The sequence below is a fragment of the Micropterus dolomieu genome, linkage group LG19 (genome assembly GCF_021292245.1).
Source record: "Micropterus dolomieu isolate WLL.071019.BEF.003 ecotype Adirondacks linkage group LG19, ASM2129224v1, whole genome shotgun sequence".
Taxonomy (NCBI): Eukaryota; Metazoa; Chordata; class Actinopteri; order Centrarchiformes; family Centrarchidae; genus Micropterus; species Micropterus dolomieu.
In genome coordinates, this window is record NC_060168.1 from 15,367,541 (window position 1) to 15,381,026 (window position 13,486).

Here is a 13,486-nt window from a genome sequence, read left to right on the forward strand (position 1 = left end):
GCACCAGCACGTACCTTGAGATCCTCGGGCAGAGGTCTGCTGTCTGTTCCAGAGTCTCGACTGAAAACTAAAGGGGACAGAGCGTTTGCTGTCAGGGGCCCGAGGCTCTGGAACAGCCTGCCCGAGGAAATCAGGTCGGCTGAGTCAGTGAACTCTTTTAAGTCCCTTCTTAAAACATACTTTTATAGGAGAGCTTTTCCCGATCTTATTTGACTTTATTTTATCCCTTTTATTTTATTGTATTTTACTAATTTTATATTAAATTTTCATGCTCTTATCTTTTTTTGTATTATTCTTTACACTTGTTAAAGCACTTTGTAACTTGTTTTTGAAAAGTGCTCTACAAATAAGGATTATTATTATTATTATTATCAAATTAAATGATATAGGCAAATAAACGGCAAAGCAGAAAACCATGCTTTCTGGTGGTTTTTCTATTAAGATATTTTACTTTTCGACCTTTCTGAAGTAAAACCATTACCAGTTAAATGTAGGGGAGAGCGGGTTAGGCTGTACCCTTTTCACACTGTCTGACATTTACTGGGCACCACACATCACAATGGTATAAATGTCATACCAAATGAAAGAAGGAAGTCTAATATGCTGGCAATAATGCTGGCAGAGCACACATTAGGTGGCACAAACACTTTACTTTGAACTCTGAAATCAAACGTTCTCTGGCATGCACATAATGTAGATCCATGGAAATTGAATGGAATGACGTATTCTCCAGATCAGGTTTCAAAAAATCATCCGTGGCGTTGTACAACAACCACTGTTGTTAGCATGGCTAGACAATACCAATATTGGACATCTGTATGAAGGTACAAAGGTATGAAGTACTGCGCATGTGTGTGTGCGTGTGTGCGTGTGTGCATGTGTGTGTGTGTCACTACTATGCCTACAGTGAATACAGTCTTAATTTTACAGTGGTTAATTTTATCTCTAAAGAGTCAACTGTTTCATAAGAGAAACAGCACTATTTTCAGCTTTGTGCGACGCACTTTCCAGTGTTTATTTAGCTTAAGAAGTAAGAGTCACCAAATTTGGAAATATGTGGTTTTTACTGGACAAATGTAGTGGAGCAGTAGAAGTATGCATTTGCATAAAATAGAAATTCTCAAGTAAACTACAAGTACGTCATATTTGTACCTAAGCTACACCACTTGCACCAATGTAATTGGTTACATTAAACCACTGCTTTCTGTCCTAGCTGACCCTAGTGGAAGCATCATGTTATATTTTCATATTCTTCAGGGGAAATCTTTGATTGATGGAGAAGTGCTAATTTCCCTGTCTCCCCATGGTGGTGATGACATGCAAAGATCAGAATAGTAAGATAAGTTGGGGTGATTTTGTGCTTTGAGGTAGTGTAGTATGTCTGTATGGCACACAGGTTTTCTTTTTTTTAGACATGAGGTGAAGGCAAGGAGGGGAAGTGAGAACATCTGTAGCAGTAATTCAGACGTCATTTGAAAATAAAGACACTGAACGTAGAGTAAACGGTTATAAAAACGAACATCTACAGATAAACTGACAAGAGGGTAAGTGCTTGACTTGAAGACATACATTATTAAATTCATGTTCTTTTGAAGCATTTTGAGGAGCAGTTGTTGCTAGAGATTTTTGGAGATCGGACAACTTCATTTGGGATAAGTGGACACTTTTATCAGCTTTTAACACTGCTTGACAAAACAAACCATATTTAGAAAAGCTAATCTGATCAAATACAATAAACATGTTCCGTTTTTGGTTTGTTCTCAAACAATTTCAGAAATCCCTGTTAAAATACTGTCTAAAAGCAGAGTTTCTTTAGATTCCAGAAGGCATTTTAAGATCTCTGTTACCAGAAATAGGTTTGACTTTATTCAAAGCCTTACATTTAGAAATTTAAAACTTTTTAAATGTCTAAATGTAAACATTTAAAAATGTAAAAAAAATTTAATTAAAACAATTTTTTTTTACTTCTGCCTGCACCATGACTCTTAATCAAAGACTGATTCCTCTCCTGCTTTTGGGACTCACTGTCACTTCAGGAGTGACCAATTCTCTTTGCACTTTAAGCGAGGATAGGACCCGTTTTGTGTGCAACGTCATGGATATCCGCAACCCAGAAAGTATCATTTGTGTCCAGGCTTTGCAGCTGGAGCTGAGAGATGGCAATCCGGACGGATGTGAGATGGCTAACAACTATCCAAATTTTGCTTTTCAGTTAATCCAGAAAAATAGAGTCATTTTCAACAATGTCACAATCTCCTTTTTGTTACTCAGTGAAGTGACCCAGACACAACTGAACACAGTTAACATGGATCTTGAAGATGTGCTGCTTTTACAACATCCACAGTGAAGTATTGAAGTATTTCAAATAAAAGCCCTTCAACTAGACAACACAACAGTGGACCCCTCTCTCCTCCATCCCTCCTTCCATGCGTTCTACCATTGGCTGTTAAGCTCCCTAAAATCTCTCGGTCTTGTTCGGTCTGACCTGGTTGAGATTGACTGCATCTGGGCTCAAACAGCAGTAAACCTGGCTCATTTGGATCTGTCCGAGAACCCCATGTCTTATCCAAGCCTGCAGAATATCTCACATTGCTCCTCTCTTTCTTTCAACTACCTGACATCTCTCCTTCTGAGACACAGCAACCTCACCTCCTTCCAGTCTCTCTGCGCACCCTGTGTCTCGCACCTGTGCTCATCCAACTTGATGTCAGCGGGAACAATTTCTCCATCTTCTGCTATCCACCCTGCCTCCAGGCAACGCCGTACAGGATGCTCAATCTTTCCCACTCAGGGATCGCGGAGGTAATCTCGTTACTCTCTACATCTCTGGAAGAACTGGATCTAAGTTATAATTCTCTGGTGGTATTCACAAACCCACCACGGACCCTGAAAAGGCTGTATTTGTCTAATAACCGCCTCGTACGTCTCCCCTCTCTGGATAACCTGTTTCAGCTGCAGAAGCTAAAGGTGGACAGTAACCAGCTTACCGTCTTGATAAATGAGACAGGAGTCAGTTTGAGTACAACGGAGCAGCTTTATATTCTCCATGTAGGGAGGAACCCGTATCGGTGTGACTGTGCCCTAAAAGAGACTATCCTCTTTCTGAAGAGCCAAGACCACGTGTCTGTGGAGGACCCTGAAGAGCTGCTGTGTGCCACACCAGTGGCCCAGCAGGGGGCTCAGATAATGAGCTTGTCTCTTGAAACGTGTGAAGATGACCAGTGGGTTGCCACACAACGGCCCTCCTCTCTGTTTGATTCTTTTTGTAGGTTTATTCTCACACCTGTTTGCAGCATTTAGTGTCCCTGTTTAGGCACCACTTTCCAATAAGACACCCTTTACATAGGGTTTAACTAATGGCTTTATTATTGGTTAATAAATGATTTACTAAAACTTGCATATCAGTTATTAACCATTAATAAGAACAACTTCTGGGTTGCCAGAATGTGTGAAAAATCCTTTTTACTGATTGGATTGTATGCCCACTTGCCTCCCCAGAAGGCTGCAGAGGATCAGGACCAAACTTAATTTGTTGACAGCTTATGAAGAGCACCAAGCAAAGCGATTTTCACAATCTAGCAACCCACAATTTGCTCTTTAATTTATAAATAACCTTTAATCATTATTAGTCGCAATTTTTAACCCCATTTTAAAGGGTGTCTTATTAGAAGTTGGTTCCATTGCGTGTAATAAAATGGAAAATAGAGAATAAATTTGTTTCTGTCACAGTGTCACATTCTTTTTTTTTTATCTCACCACCATTAATATTGCAGTATCTGTGTATATCTATATGATTTAAACTTGAATGATCAAATACATCTGAGAAATTCATACTTTTTTTTTAATGTTATTTTTTTATCACATATTCCCAAATGAAACAATAAAGATGTTTGAAGGAAAGTTTTCAAATTTTTTTTAATGTACAGTTGTGACCTCTCTTTCCGTCTTGGTAATTGCACCCTGGACCAGTGAAAGCAGATTCTGGCTCATGAATATTTCAGCGTGGTGTAATGAAATCCAGGTGACTCAGTGGCAGTGGTACACATACACATGGCCTGGCCACTGCGACCATGAACACACCTGTAAGTACTTTCTTTTTACAATCACATTAGCGTGCAAAGGCGGTGGGAAAAAATAATTTAGGGGAATTGAGAATGGCTTGTTTGATTTGATAAAAAAATTTTTAACCAATTTCCATTTTTCTCTTGTGTGAGGGAGCTGAAACAGTAAGAGTGGGAGTTGTACTTACTACAGGTAAAACTAGGACAAAAATTCTACATCTGTAAATTTGCGAAGCTGCCGCTGGGGATTTGTGTTTAGCTGTTGTTTTTAATGCACAGAGGGCAACGACTGTGTAGTCATTGGTGAGGAAGGACGTGGTGTGGACTACAAATCAGGAAAGGACGAGGTAAAAACATTTGCATGGTTACATGATTTGCATCAATCAACATTCAGCAATATGCTTTCTAAACTCTCTCACCATCACAATGTGATTTCCAATCAGGAAGCAAAGTCTTTCTCCTTTGACCAAGTTGTGACTCTTGACAACATACAGGTAAAAACTAGCTTCTGACCTCTGATTTATACCAATATGACTGTTCACACTGTCCACTAAGCTTCTTTACAGCTTTTCATCACCAAACACTGTGTGGAGACTAAAAGTCTGAATATAAATGTGCAGAGTTTCCACCCTGAGCTCCTGCAGCCTCTCACTGAGGTCATATCCAGTGGTTATAATGGAGCGCTGCTGATATGTGGAGCCTCCACAGAGAAGATAGACTACAGTATCACCAAACAGGTGGAGCCCAAAACAAAACTACACTTAATGTTGGCAGATTTTATGTTTTCTCACAATTAATCTCACTCTTTGACTCTGTGTTAGGTCTTGGCAAATCTTTTGAGCCGTATTTTACCAGTGAAGGAGGAGTTGTTCATCTCTCTATCGTTCCTTCAGGTTTGTCTTTCTAAAATAGCATAACCACAAATCATATTAGACACAATGCAGTGCAGGATAACTTCTGATGTTTATCAATGTCAGTTTCATCCAGATGGCAGTACTGTGGATCTCCTGAGCCCCAGTAGACAGACTTTAAGACTTGTGACACACCCTGTCCTTGGAAAGTGAGTCCAGATGATCATGATATATCAAGATACCTAAACAACAGACACACATTGAAATAGATTATCAAATGATTTGTTTTTGTCTTTTTTCTCAGTCTTGTAGGAGGTTTAGGCGAGGTGTGTGTGTGTTCAGCAGAAGAAGCCTTTACTCTGTATGAAACATGCAGGGAGACTATGAAGGCAAATGCAGGCTCCCTTTCCAGCAGGTAGGTCAAATAAAGCAGGGGTCAAATAAACTCTGGCCATGTAATCCATTAACTTAATTACACTGAATGGATTAAATTACAACAGATGATCGCAAGAAGTGTCTCACTGTCGCACAAGTGATTGGGTTGTCAGATTTAGCTCATCGGGTTGTTGTGCACTGCGACATTCAAGTTGCCCTTTCTTGCCCTTTTTGAATGAATGCTGTTATTGTCTCTATATGTTCATTTTGTGTGCTTCCCTCAGATGTAGTTCCCTGTTCTCAGTGGCTGTTGAGTGGAAACTTCATCCAGACGAGGAGGAGGAGGAGGGGGAGGTGTGCCGCAGCAGACTGCAGCTGTTCAGCCTGGCAGGAGGAGCCAGCAGGACTGACCTCAGAGGGTCAGTCACATCCTCATATGCAGTGAGCCATCTATAACATGGCCCAGAAGAACTCAAAAATAGTGTCATAGCACCATTTTGCCTGTAGTCACACGTCAGTCACATAACCTCATAATCTGGATTGGTACCAATGTCATTTATTTAGCTCACACCAGTAAAGAGATCATGTAGGTCTTCGTAATTAGGCTTCACTTTGTAATAAGGCATTTCTTATTAAAGGTAAAATTAACATTTACATCTGCAGACTTGATTTTTAAGAGTGGGGGAATTATTGGTGCTAGAAAAAAAGGCCAATGCTTTTAAACTGTACCAAAGCCTCAGTTATAACATACAGCCTCCTTTTGAACAGAACACCTCTCTTGTTAATGTTATAACACCATTCAATTCAAATCAACAGCGAAGTTAACGTCATTTGCTTCCTGTGTAAACAAAGTTATGCTCAAAGTCTTGCAAGATCTTCTGCCATGGAAGACTTAATTTTAGTCCCGTTTTACACTTTAATGAGCCTTTCAGCATAATAGGTGTATGTGGGTGGTGTGGAAACAGCTCCAGTGACACCTCAGAAAACAGAAAAATAACTAGGGAAGTTTTGGGGAAAAAAACGTTTCAATGTGTTTAATTTGCAGTGGCAACATATTGCAACGTTTCCTGTTTGGTTGAATGAGTAAAAAATGTCGATTTCTCATACACTACTGGCAAAAAACTGTATACTAGGACCAGTGTGTAATTTTTAAGAGGATCTATTGACAGAAATGCAATATGATATGCATAACTATGTTTTCAGTGGTGTATAAAGACCTTACATAATGAACCGTTTTTATTGCCTTAGGATGAGCCATTTCTATCTACATAACTGTGGGTCCCCTTATGTGGAAGTTGCCATGTAGTGTGGCCTATTTCTACAGTAGCACGAACAAAAAAACAGCTTACAGAGCGTGTTTCATCACTACGTTGTATACATACGAAGAAGAAGTAGTAGTAGTAGTCGTCGTCTGGTTTGTTAGAAGCAAGAAGAGATGTGAAATTTAGACAAATGGAGGACTACACATTTTATTTAGCGAGCTGACAGAGCGTGTTGACCACCGTAACTTCTCCTGTGCGCGTGTAAAGGGAGGGGTGAGCGGTGGCTGAGCAGGTGGTTGAAATACGCAACACTCACCACTAGGCTGTTCTATGTGATCTCCTTTTGATAACTAATGCTTTGAGTAATGTAATATTGTTTCACTTCCATTCACTGAGCCTCCCCTGAAACTGTTTGGAGCCCACCAGGGGAGGCCCACCTCACACTTTGAAAACCCCTGGTATATAGCACACACTGTATACAATTAGCATGTGGTGTTAATAAAAGGTAATAGATGAATGCTCTCCAGAGTCAGCCCACTGCTGAAGGTTGTGGACCAAACCCAATGTGAAGCCACAACAAGCGACAAGCTCCTCCCTTTCCTCCTAAATGACGCCTTAAGAGGAAACAGTAAGACAGTCCTCATCTACTGCATCCACCCTCAAGGTAAGCAAGTGGTCCTCTGGGCCCAGGCACAGTAAATTAACCATAATACTTTGAGCATAGTAATGACTCGCTTTATCCATCAGGTTTCCTAGATGACGAAACCCCCTCTGCTTTAGCTCTGGCCCAGAAAGCAAGAAGTATGATAACTAAGGCCACTGTCAACCGCTGGTGTCCAAGGGCAACCGAGCAAGAGATCAGAGATGACATCATGCATCTAAGAACCGTGATGATGTCACTGGGAGAAAGTGAAACTCATAACACCTACAGGCTGGCAGAGCTGACTCAAAACCTGCAGGTAATTCATTAGATTCATTAGATTAAGCCTATAATTAAATTATTCAGCCGTTGTGACATACATTCTGTGGTCTCTCCAACAGACTGTGAAAAATCAGTCATGGGAGAAGAGGAGGGAAGAGTCAAAGAAGATAAAAGACAAAACACAGGTTTCTAAATTGTTTACTTTGTCACACAAGTTGGCCAGAATGTGTGTCCCCAACATAATGAAATCACAACCGTGTTCTGCATTGATTTGGCAGAGTTGTCGGACACCAAATAGCAATTGGCGCAGCAGTGGTCATAGAGAGAGCACAGACACGATGAAATATTTACAAGAGCAGCTGAAACAAGAAATGGAGGAACACATCAGAGGTAATTTCATGCGATATGAAACTTTTATACATAGGAACATCAGTCACATTGTTTGTGTTTCTCATATCCACAGAGGGGAAAGGGAAAGTTGAGAAAGTCCATGAAAGAGTAGCAAGAATCCAGCAGCTGAGGGAGGCTCTCAGAGAGGAGACACTGAAGAACGGGGCTGCTACAGAGAAATCTGACCTCTGTCAGGAAGTAATGCATGCCATCTAACTCCCGTCATTTTAAATGTAATATTGTACACTCCAACGTATGATTGGATAACCTGTTTACAAGGCTTTGTGAATACCCTACTAAACATATAAAAATGCTTTATGTGTGTGAGAGTGGGCAAGTCACACTAAGACATTTATTATGCCAATTTAATGCTCAGTCTCAGTTGGAATACAGCAAAGCACAGGAGCGGAGGAGGCAAGTTAAGGACGACCACGGGAAATTAATTCAGGAGGAGGTGGAGAAGATGGAGAGGGACTTGGCACTGGAACCGCTACCAGTGAGTTAATGAGATACGCTGCTGTTTAACATTATTCAGTTTGTGATCTATCTTAGCTGAGGATGCTGAGTCAGTTTAAATTAATGCAGTGGATTTATGGTGGGTTGTGGAAATCCCTGCATTTGCAACTTCATTCTGTTATTTCCTCTCATTTTTTTATGCCTTAATCCATTCAACCGTTAGACAGAGGGCTCCCAGAGAGAGCTGCTGGTGCTGACCAGAGAGCGGCAGGTCCTTGTGCTGCAGATAGAGGCCCTGCGCGCTGAGGCCCAGCAGGCTGAGAGAGACCTGCAGGATCAGTATTACAGACACCAAACAGAGCTGCATTGTCTAAGAGAAGAGAGCCTGCAGGTGGGGGACTGTTGGATCAGTGAGAGAATTTATTTAATTAGTTTGCTACTACTTTTACTTCTCTCTTTTAGTTATCTGTGCTTTTCAAAACACCTGAGTATAATTTTGTCAGTTAGGAGTGATCAGCAGAGGTAGCAGCTACATACTTTCCATGTTTTAGAAATGCATGATAATAAGTTGATAAAATATACAAGATGCGCATGATACATTAGCATGATTATTCCTCAGGTTCACATTAATTGTATAACATGTATATCAATTACAAAATATACAATGTGTCTTGTATTACATACATACAACATTATGTAATTGTAATATTCGTTCTCACCTGAAATTATAATATATAGCATATATAATATATATATATATATATATATATATATATATATATATATATATATATTATTGAAGCATGTATTGTTGGATACAATGACTGATGAGTATTAATTATGACAATGTGTGCATGTGTGTAATTGCTCACTGACACGTCACCCCTGGGGGCCTGCTATTGGCGGATTCTCTGCTTGAGGGAGGGGATTTTGGGTCCATATTTTGTAAAACCGGGTGGTGTCACTGCAGCCAGCACTGAAGAATCACACTTTAACCTTTTTCTTTCCCAAAAATGAAATCTAAAAATGTAAAAACAACAAATGCAACAAAAAAAATCCTGAATTAACAGGATTTTGCAGATTAACACTGGATATCGGGGACACATATCAGGATTCTACAAAAGATCAGGGAAAATAAGTATTTTTAACAGATGCCTGCAAAAAAAATAATAGCAGCACACAAACATAAAATCAAACAAGACATTTTACTGTTTAACCATCAGTTTGTTTTCTGTGTTATCTGTTTTACTGCTCTCCAGGTGTTCCGAGTGTTTCGTCAGGTAAGCGAGGAGCAGCGGAAGATGTCAGAGGGCAGATACAGAAGCGTGCTGCTGGAGGCTGTGCAGGATGCCGTCTACCTTTCAGCCCAGAACCAGCAGCTGCAGGCTGACAACAAACAACTCCGTAAAGGTCAGTGTGTTCTTTAACCTCTACCAGACTGGCTGTTATATTACAGATAGAATTTACCTAATCCTAATTGCATGAAGTAAAATGTGCTCTTCCCAACAGCATTTAAAAGTTCTTCATTTTCTTTTGCAGCACTGGGAGAGTTAAAGGATACTCTAGCTGTGCGAGGTGATCCTAAGGCTGGAATGTTAACCCAGAAACAATGAATATACAGTGGTGTGAGTGTTTGCCCCCTTCCTGATTTCTTAGTTTTTTGCACATTTGTCACACTGAATTGTTTCAGATCATCAAACAACTTTTAATATTAGACAAACTTAACCCGAGTAAATACAAAATGCAGTTTTTAAAGGTGATTTTATTTAATAAGGGGGAAAAAGCTATCCAAACCTACCTGGCCCTATGTGAAAAAAGTGATTGCCCCCTAAACCTAATAACTGGTTGTGCCACCCTTGGCGGCAACAACTGCAATCAAAAGTTTGCGATAATTGGCAATGAGTCTTTCACAGCACTATGGAGGAATTTTGGCCCACTCTTCTTTGTAGAATTGTATTAATTCAGCCACACTGGTTGGTTTTCGAGCATGAACAGCCTGTTTAAGGTCATGCCACAGTATCTCAGTTGGATTTAAGTCAGGACTTCGACTAGGCCACTCTAAAAGCTTAATTTTGTTTTTTCTGAGCCATTCAGATGTGGACTTGCTTGCGTTTCAGATAACTGTCCTGCTGCATAACCGTGCACTTGAACTTGAGGTCATGAACTGATGGCTGGACATTCTCCTTCAGGATTTTCTGGTAGACAGCAGAATTCATTATTCCATCAATTACGGCAAGTCGTCCATGGTCATGAAGCAGCAAAGTGGCCCCAGACCATCACACTACCACCACCATGTTTGACTGTTAGTATGATACTTTTTATTTTATGCTGTGTTGGTTTTACGCCAGATTTAACGTGACGCACCCCTTCCAAAAAGTTCAACTTTTGTCTCGTCAGTCCACAAAATATTTTCCTAAAAGTCTTGGGGATCATTAAGATGTTTTTGGGCAAACGTTAGACAAACCTTTGTGTTCCTTTTGGTCAGCAGTGGTTTTCGTCTTGGAATTCTGCCATGCAGAACATTTTTGCCCAGTGTCTTTCTTATTGTTGAATCATGGACTCTGACCTTAACTGAGGCAAGTAAGGCCTGCAGTTCTTTAGATGTTGTTCTGGGTTCTTTTGGGAATTTCTTGATGAGTTGTCAGCGCGCTCTTGGAGTAATTTTGGTAGATTGGCCACTCCCAGGAAGACTCACCACTGTTCAAGTTTTCTCCATTTGTGGATCATGGCTCTCACCATGGTTAGCTGGAGTCTCAAAGCCTTAGAAATGGCTTTGTAACCCTTCCTAGACTGATAGATGTCAACGACTTTGTTTCTCATTTGTTCTTGAATTTCTTTAGTTTGTGGAATGATGTGTTGCTTTTTGAGATATTTTTGCCTACTTCACTTAATCAGAACGGTTATATTTAGGTGATTTATTGATACAATAGGTTTGGCAATAAGTAGGCCTGGGTGTGGCTAGTGAAATTGAACTCAACTTTCCAAAAAATCTGGTTAATCACATGATTTAACAAGGGGGGCCATTACTTTTTCACATAGGGCCAGGTAGGTTTGGATAGCTTTTTCCCCTATTAAATGAAACAATCTTTTAAAAACTGCATCTTGTATGTATTGAGGTTATGTTTGTCTAATATTAAAAGTTGTTTGATAATCTGACACATTTCAGTGCGACAAATGTGCAAAAAACTAAGAAATCAGGAAGGGGGCAAACACTTTTTCACACCACTGTTTGAATCAGTGTGCTTAATGTAAATCATGAGAAATAAAACAGTTTTCCACAATTTATTGGTTATCATTAACACACTGTATAACACTTTGATATTCTAGTTGAACATTTGTCTTGGCAGAGAATGCAATACAAAACAAAATCAACAAGATAGCAGCACTCTTCATCTTTCACTGAAGATATAATAATCTGGACACGCATTATTATTTAAATGTACTCGCAATAGTGTAACAGACATTAAAATGAAACTCTAAAATATGATGTCAATTGTCAAATTAACCATCTGCTGACGTGCTGGATTCTGAATGTCAAAGTCAGAAGGCAGATGGATTAAAAGACAGAAAACAAATCACGTCTGAAGCTCAAAAAGTAGGAAACAGGAGCTAAAGGTAGACTGTACTTAATTCTTTTTTGGTTCAATGTGCCTTGTGGTTCATTTAGTGGAGACTTTACTATCTGTAATAAAGGTAAGCTGCCAGTCCAATCATAGAAACAGGGAGGAGGAAGAAAGGGGTGAGCTGCAGCCCTAAGATGGCCCAAGAAAACAGAGCATTAACCAGCATGGCGCAGGAAATGACAAACAGTCTGGTGATCCCGCTTCCGTGCTTGAGCACCACAGACATCAGGAGTCCGTTAGCTGCCTGCCCCGCTATAATGGCCCAAACCACCCCTGAGTATCCCTCCAGAAAGCTCTTTTCACTTGCTACAGAGGAGAAGGAGGAGAACCCATTGATGGCCACGCCAAATACATAGAGGTAGAGATTCTGCAAGCTGAGGGGCAGCTTCTGGCTCTTCAGCACCCTCTCTGTGTAAACTGCTGCCAGCCCTGAAATACAGCAGTACACCAGAACAAGGAAAAGCCCCCAAGCTGTGATGTGAAGCCTGGGGTCGTCCTCGGCTTCAGACCTCTCGGGGTCCCCTAGATCCAGGCTGCTGTAGCTGTGGCACACGCCTGCTCCCATTAGGAGCCCCACGCCTAACCACTGAGCAGGACGGAGCCTCTTGCCCAAGCAGAGAGAGTACAGCAGGGCAGTGGAGGCAATTTTCAGGTTAGAAAGCACCTGGTAGGAGCTTGGATCCATGTAGGCCTGCATGAGAACTACCAGGTTGTTGTTCAGGGCGTAGAGTATGGCAGGGACTGCATAGGGGGCCACAAGGACTAGAGGCGGAGGAGCATGTAAGGCGGATGTACCCCCAGTTAGAACAAGAGTTGCGAGGGAAATCAGGAGTTTTGCTAACTCAATCATGACAACACACGAGGAGGCGTTGAAGGGGACTTGACCATCTACCTTGGTGAGAGTGATGAGTGGTGCATGAGAGCCATAGATGAGGACCATCAGCCCAAAGAGGACACCCCACTGAATCCTTTTCACCCACTGTCTCTTAATCCTCACTGGGGAACTGGGTCCCACATTCGGGATCAAAATCATCCTCAATGATGCAAATGAAACACTTGATTTCTAGCAATTCTGAATAATAACTTTTAAATTAAACAGCTATAAATGTCAACAATTTCAATTATAAAATACTTAGATGCACTACTCTATGTATAACTCTCTATAATATGGTATAAGCTGAACATTTAAATCTGTAGGAAACATTTGCAGGAATTACTGCATGTTTTACACATAAGCGATTCAAAATCTAATGGGACAAGTTAAGAATTCTGATGGCCAAACATTAAAACCTTGTAGGTACAAGGTCTTACATCTTGATACAGATACAAGTGGAAATTAAAGAGTAGAACAGAGTTAAACAGAGTATTATTTAACCAAACCTGAAACAAAAATGGAAATAAAAGTAAGTCTTTGAGTCCCCAGTGAAATTCCAGTTACATCATAATATGCATAGTCCAGTCTACACAGAACACTTGAAGGCTGATCTGTTGTGAGCCACTGACAAGCCAGCAGCTGCAGCAGTATTTCTTCCTCTTGTGCGTGTTA

At 40.6% G+C, this 13,486-nt stretch overlaps 2 protein-coding genes across 3 annotated transcripts in view; one reads left to right on the forward strand and one right to left on the reverse strand.

The window, feature by feature from the left end:
- si:dkey-201i24.3 (osmotic avoidance abnormal protein 3) overlaps positions 1-11,598 on the forward strand; it is a 12,062-nt gene extending 464 nt beyond the window's left edge. The window contains exons 2-19 of one of the 2 annotated variants that reach the window (XM_046030950.1): positions 3,927-4,082; positions 4,215-4,254; positions 4,341-4,408; positions 4,505-4,555; positions 4,682-4,798; positions 4,883-4,954; positions 5,039-5,121; positions 5,217-5,327; positions 5,572-5,706; positions 7,077-7,213; positions 7,297-7,508; positions 7,591-7,656; positions 7,750-7,861; positions 7,935-8,059; positions 8,238-8,357; positions 8,541-8,708; positions 9,577-9,727; positions 9,857-11,598. In XM_046030950.1, coding sequence (XP_045886906.1) covers positions 4,071-4,082; positions 4,215-4,254; positions 4,341-4,408; positions 4,505-4,555; positions 4,682-4,798; positions 4,883-4,954; positions 5,039-5,121; positions 5,217-5,327; positions 5,572-5,706; positions 7,077-7,213; positions 7,297-7,508; positions 7,591-7,656; positions 7,750-7,861; positions 7,935-8,059; positions 8,238-8,357; positions 8,541-8,708; positions 9,577-9,727; positions 9,857-9,930 — 1,854 coding nt within the window. In that variant the 5' untranslated portion in view covers positions 3,927-4,070 and the 3' untranslated portion in view covers positions 9,931-11,598. Of the gene's footprint in view, positions 1-3,926; positions 4,083-4,214; positions 4,255-4,340; positions 4,556-4,681; positions 4,799-4,882; positions 4,955-5,038; positions 5,122-5,216; positions 5,328-5,571; positions 5,707-7,076; positions 7,214-7,296; positions 7,509-7,590; positions 7,657-7,749; positions 7,862-7,934; positions 8,060-8,237; positions 8,358-8,540; positions 8,709-9,576; positions 9,728-9,856 lie in introns of both variants that reach the window. The other variant, XM_046030949.1, reaches the window with a different exon arrangement.
- slc35a4 (solute carrier family 35 member A4) lies at positions 11,586-12,984 on the reverse strand. The gene has a single exon (XM_046030951.1). It carries the CDS (start codon positions 12,971-12,973, stop codon positions 11,996-11,998), a length of 978 nt encoding a protein of 325 aa, XP_045886907.1. The 5' UTR covers positions 12,974-12,984; the 3' UTR covers positions 11,586-11,995.
- Between the last annotated feature and the right edge of the window lie 502 nt (positions 12,985-13,486).

Excerpts from the sequence above, each read along its gene's own strand:
- slc35a4 (XM_046030951.1), bottom strand. The coding sequence starts at position 12,973 with ATGATTTTGATCCCGAATGTGGGACCCAGTTCCCCAGTGAGGATTAAG.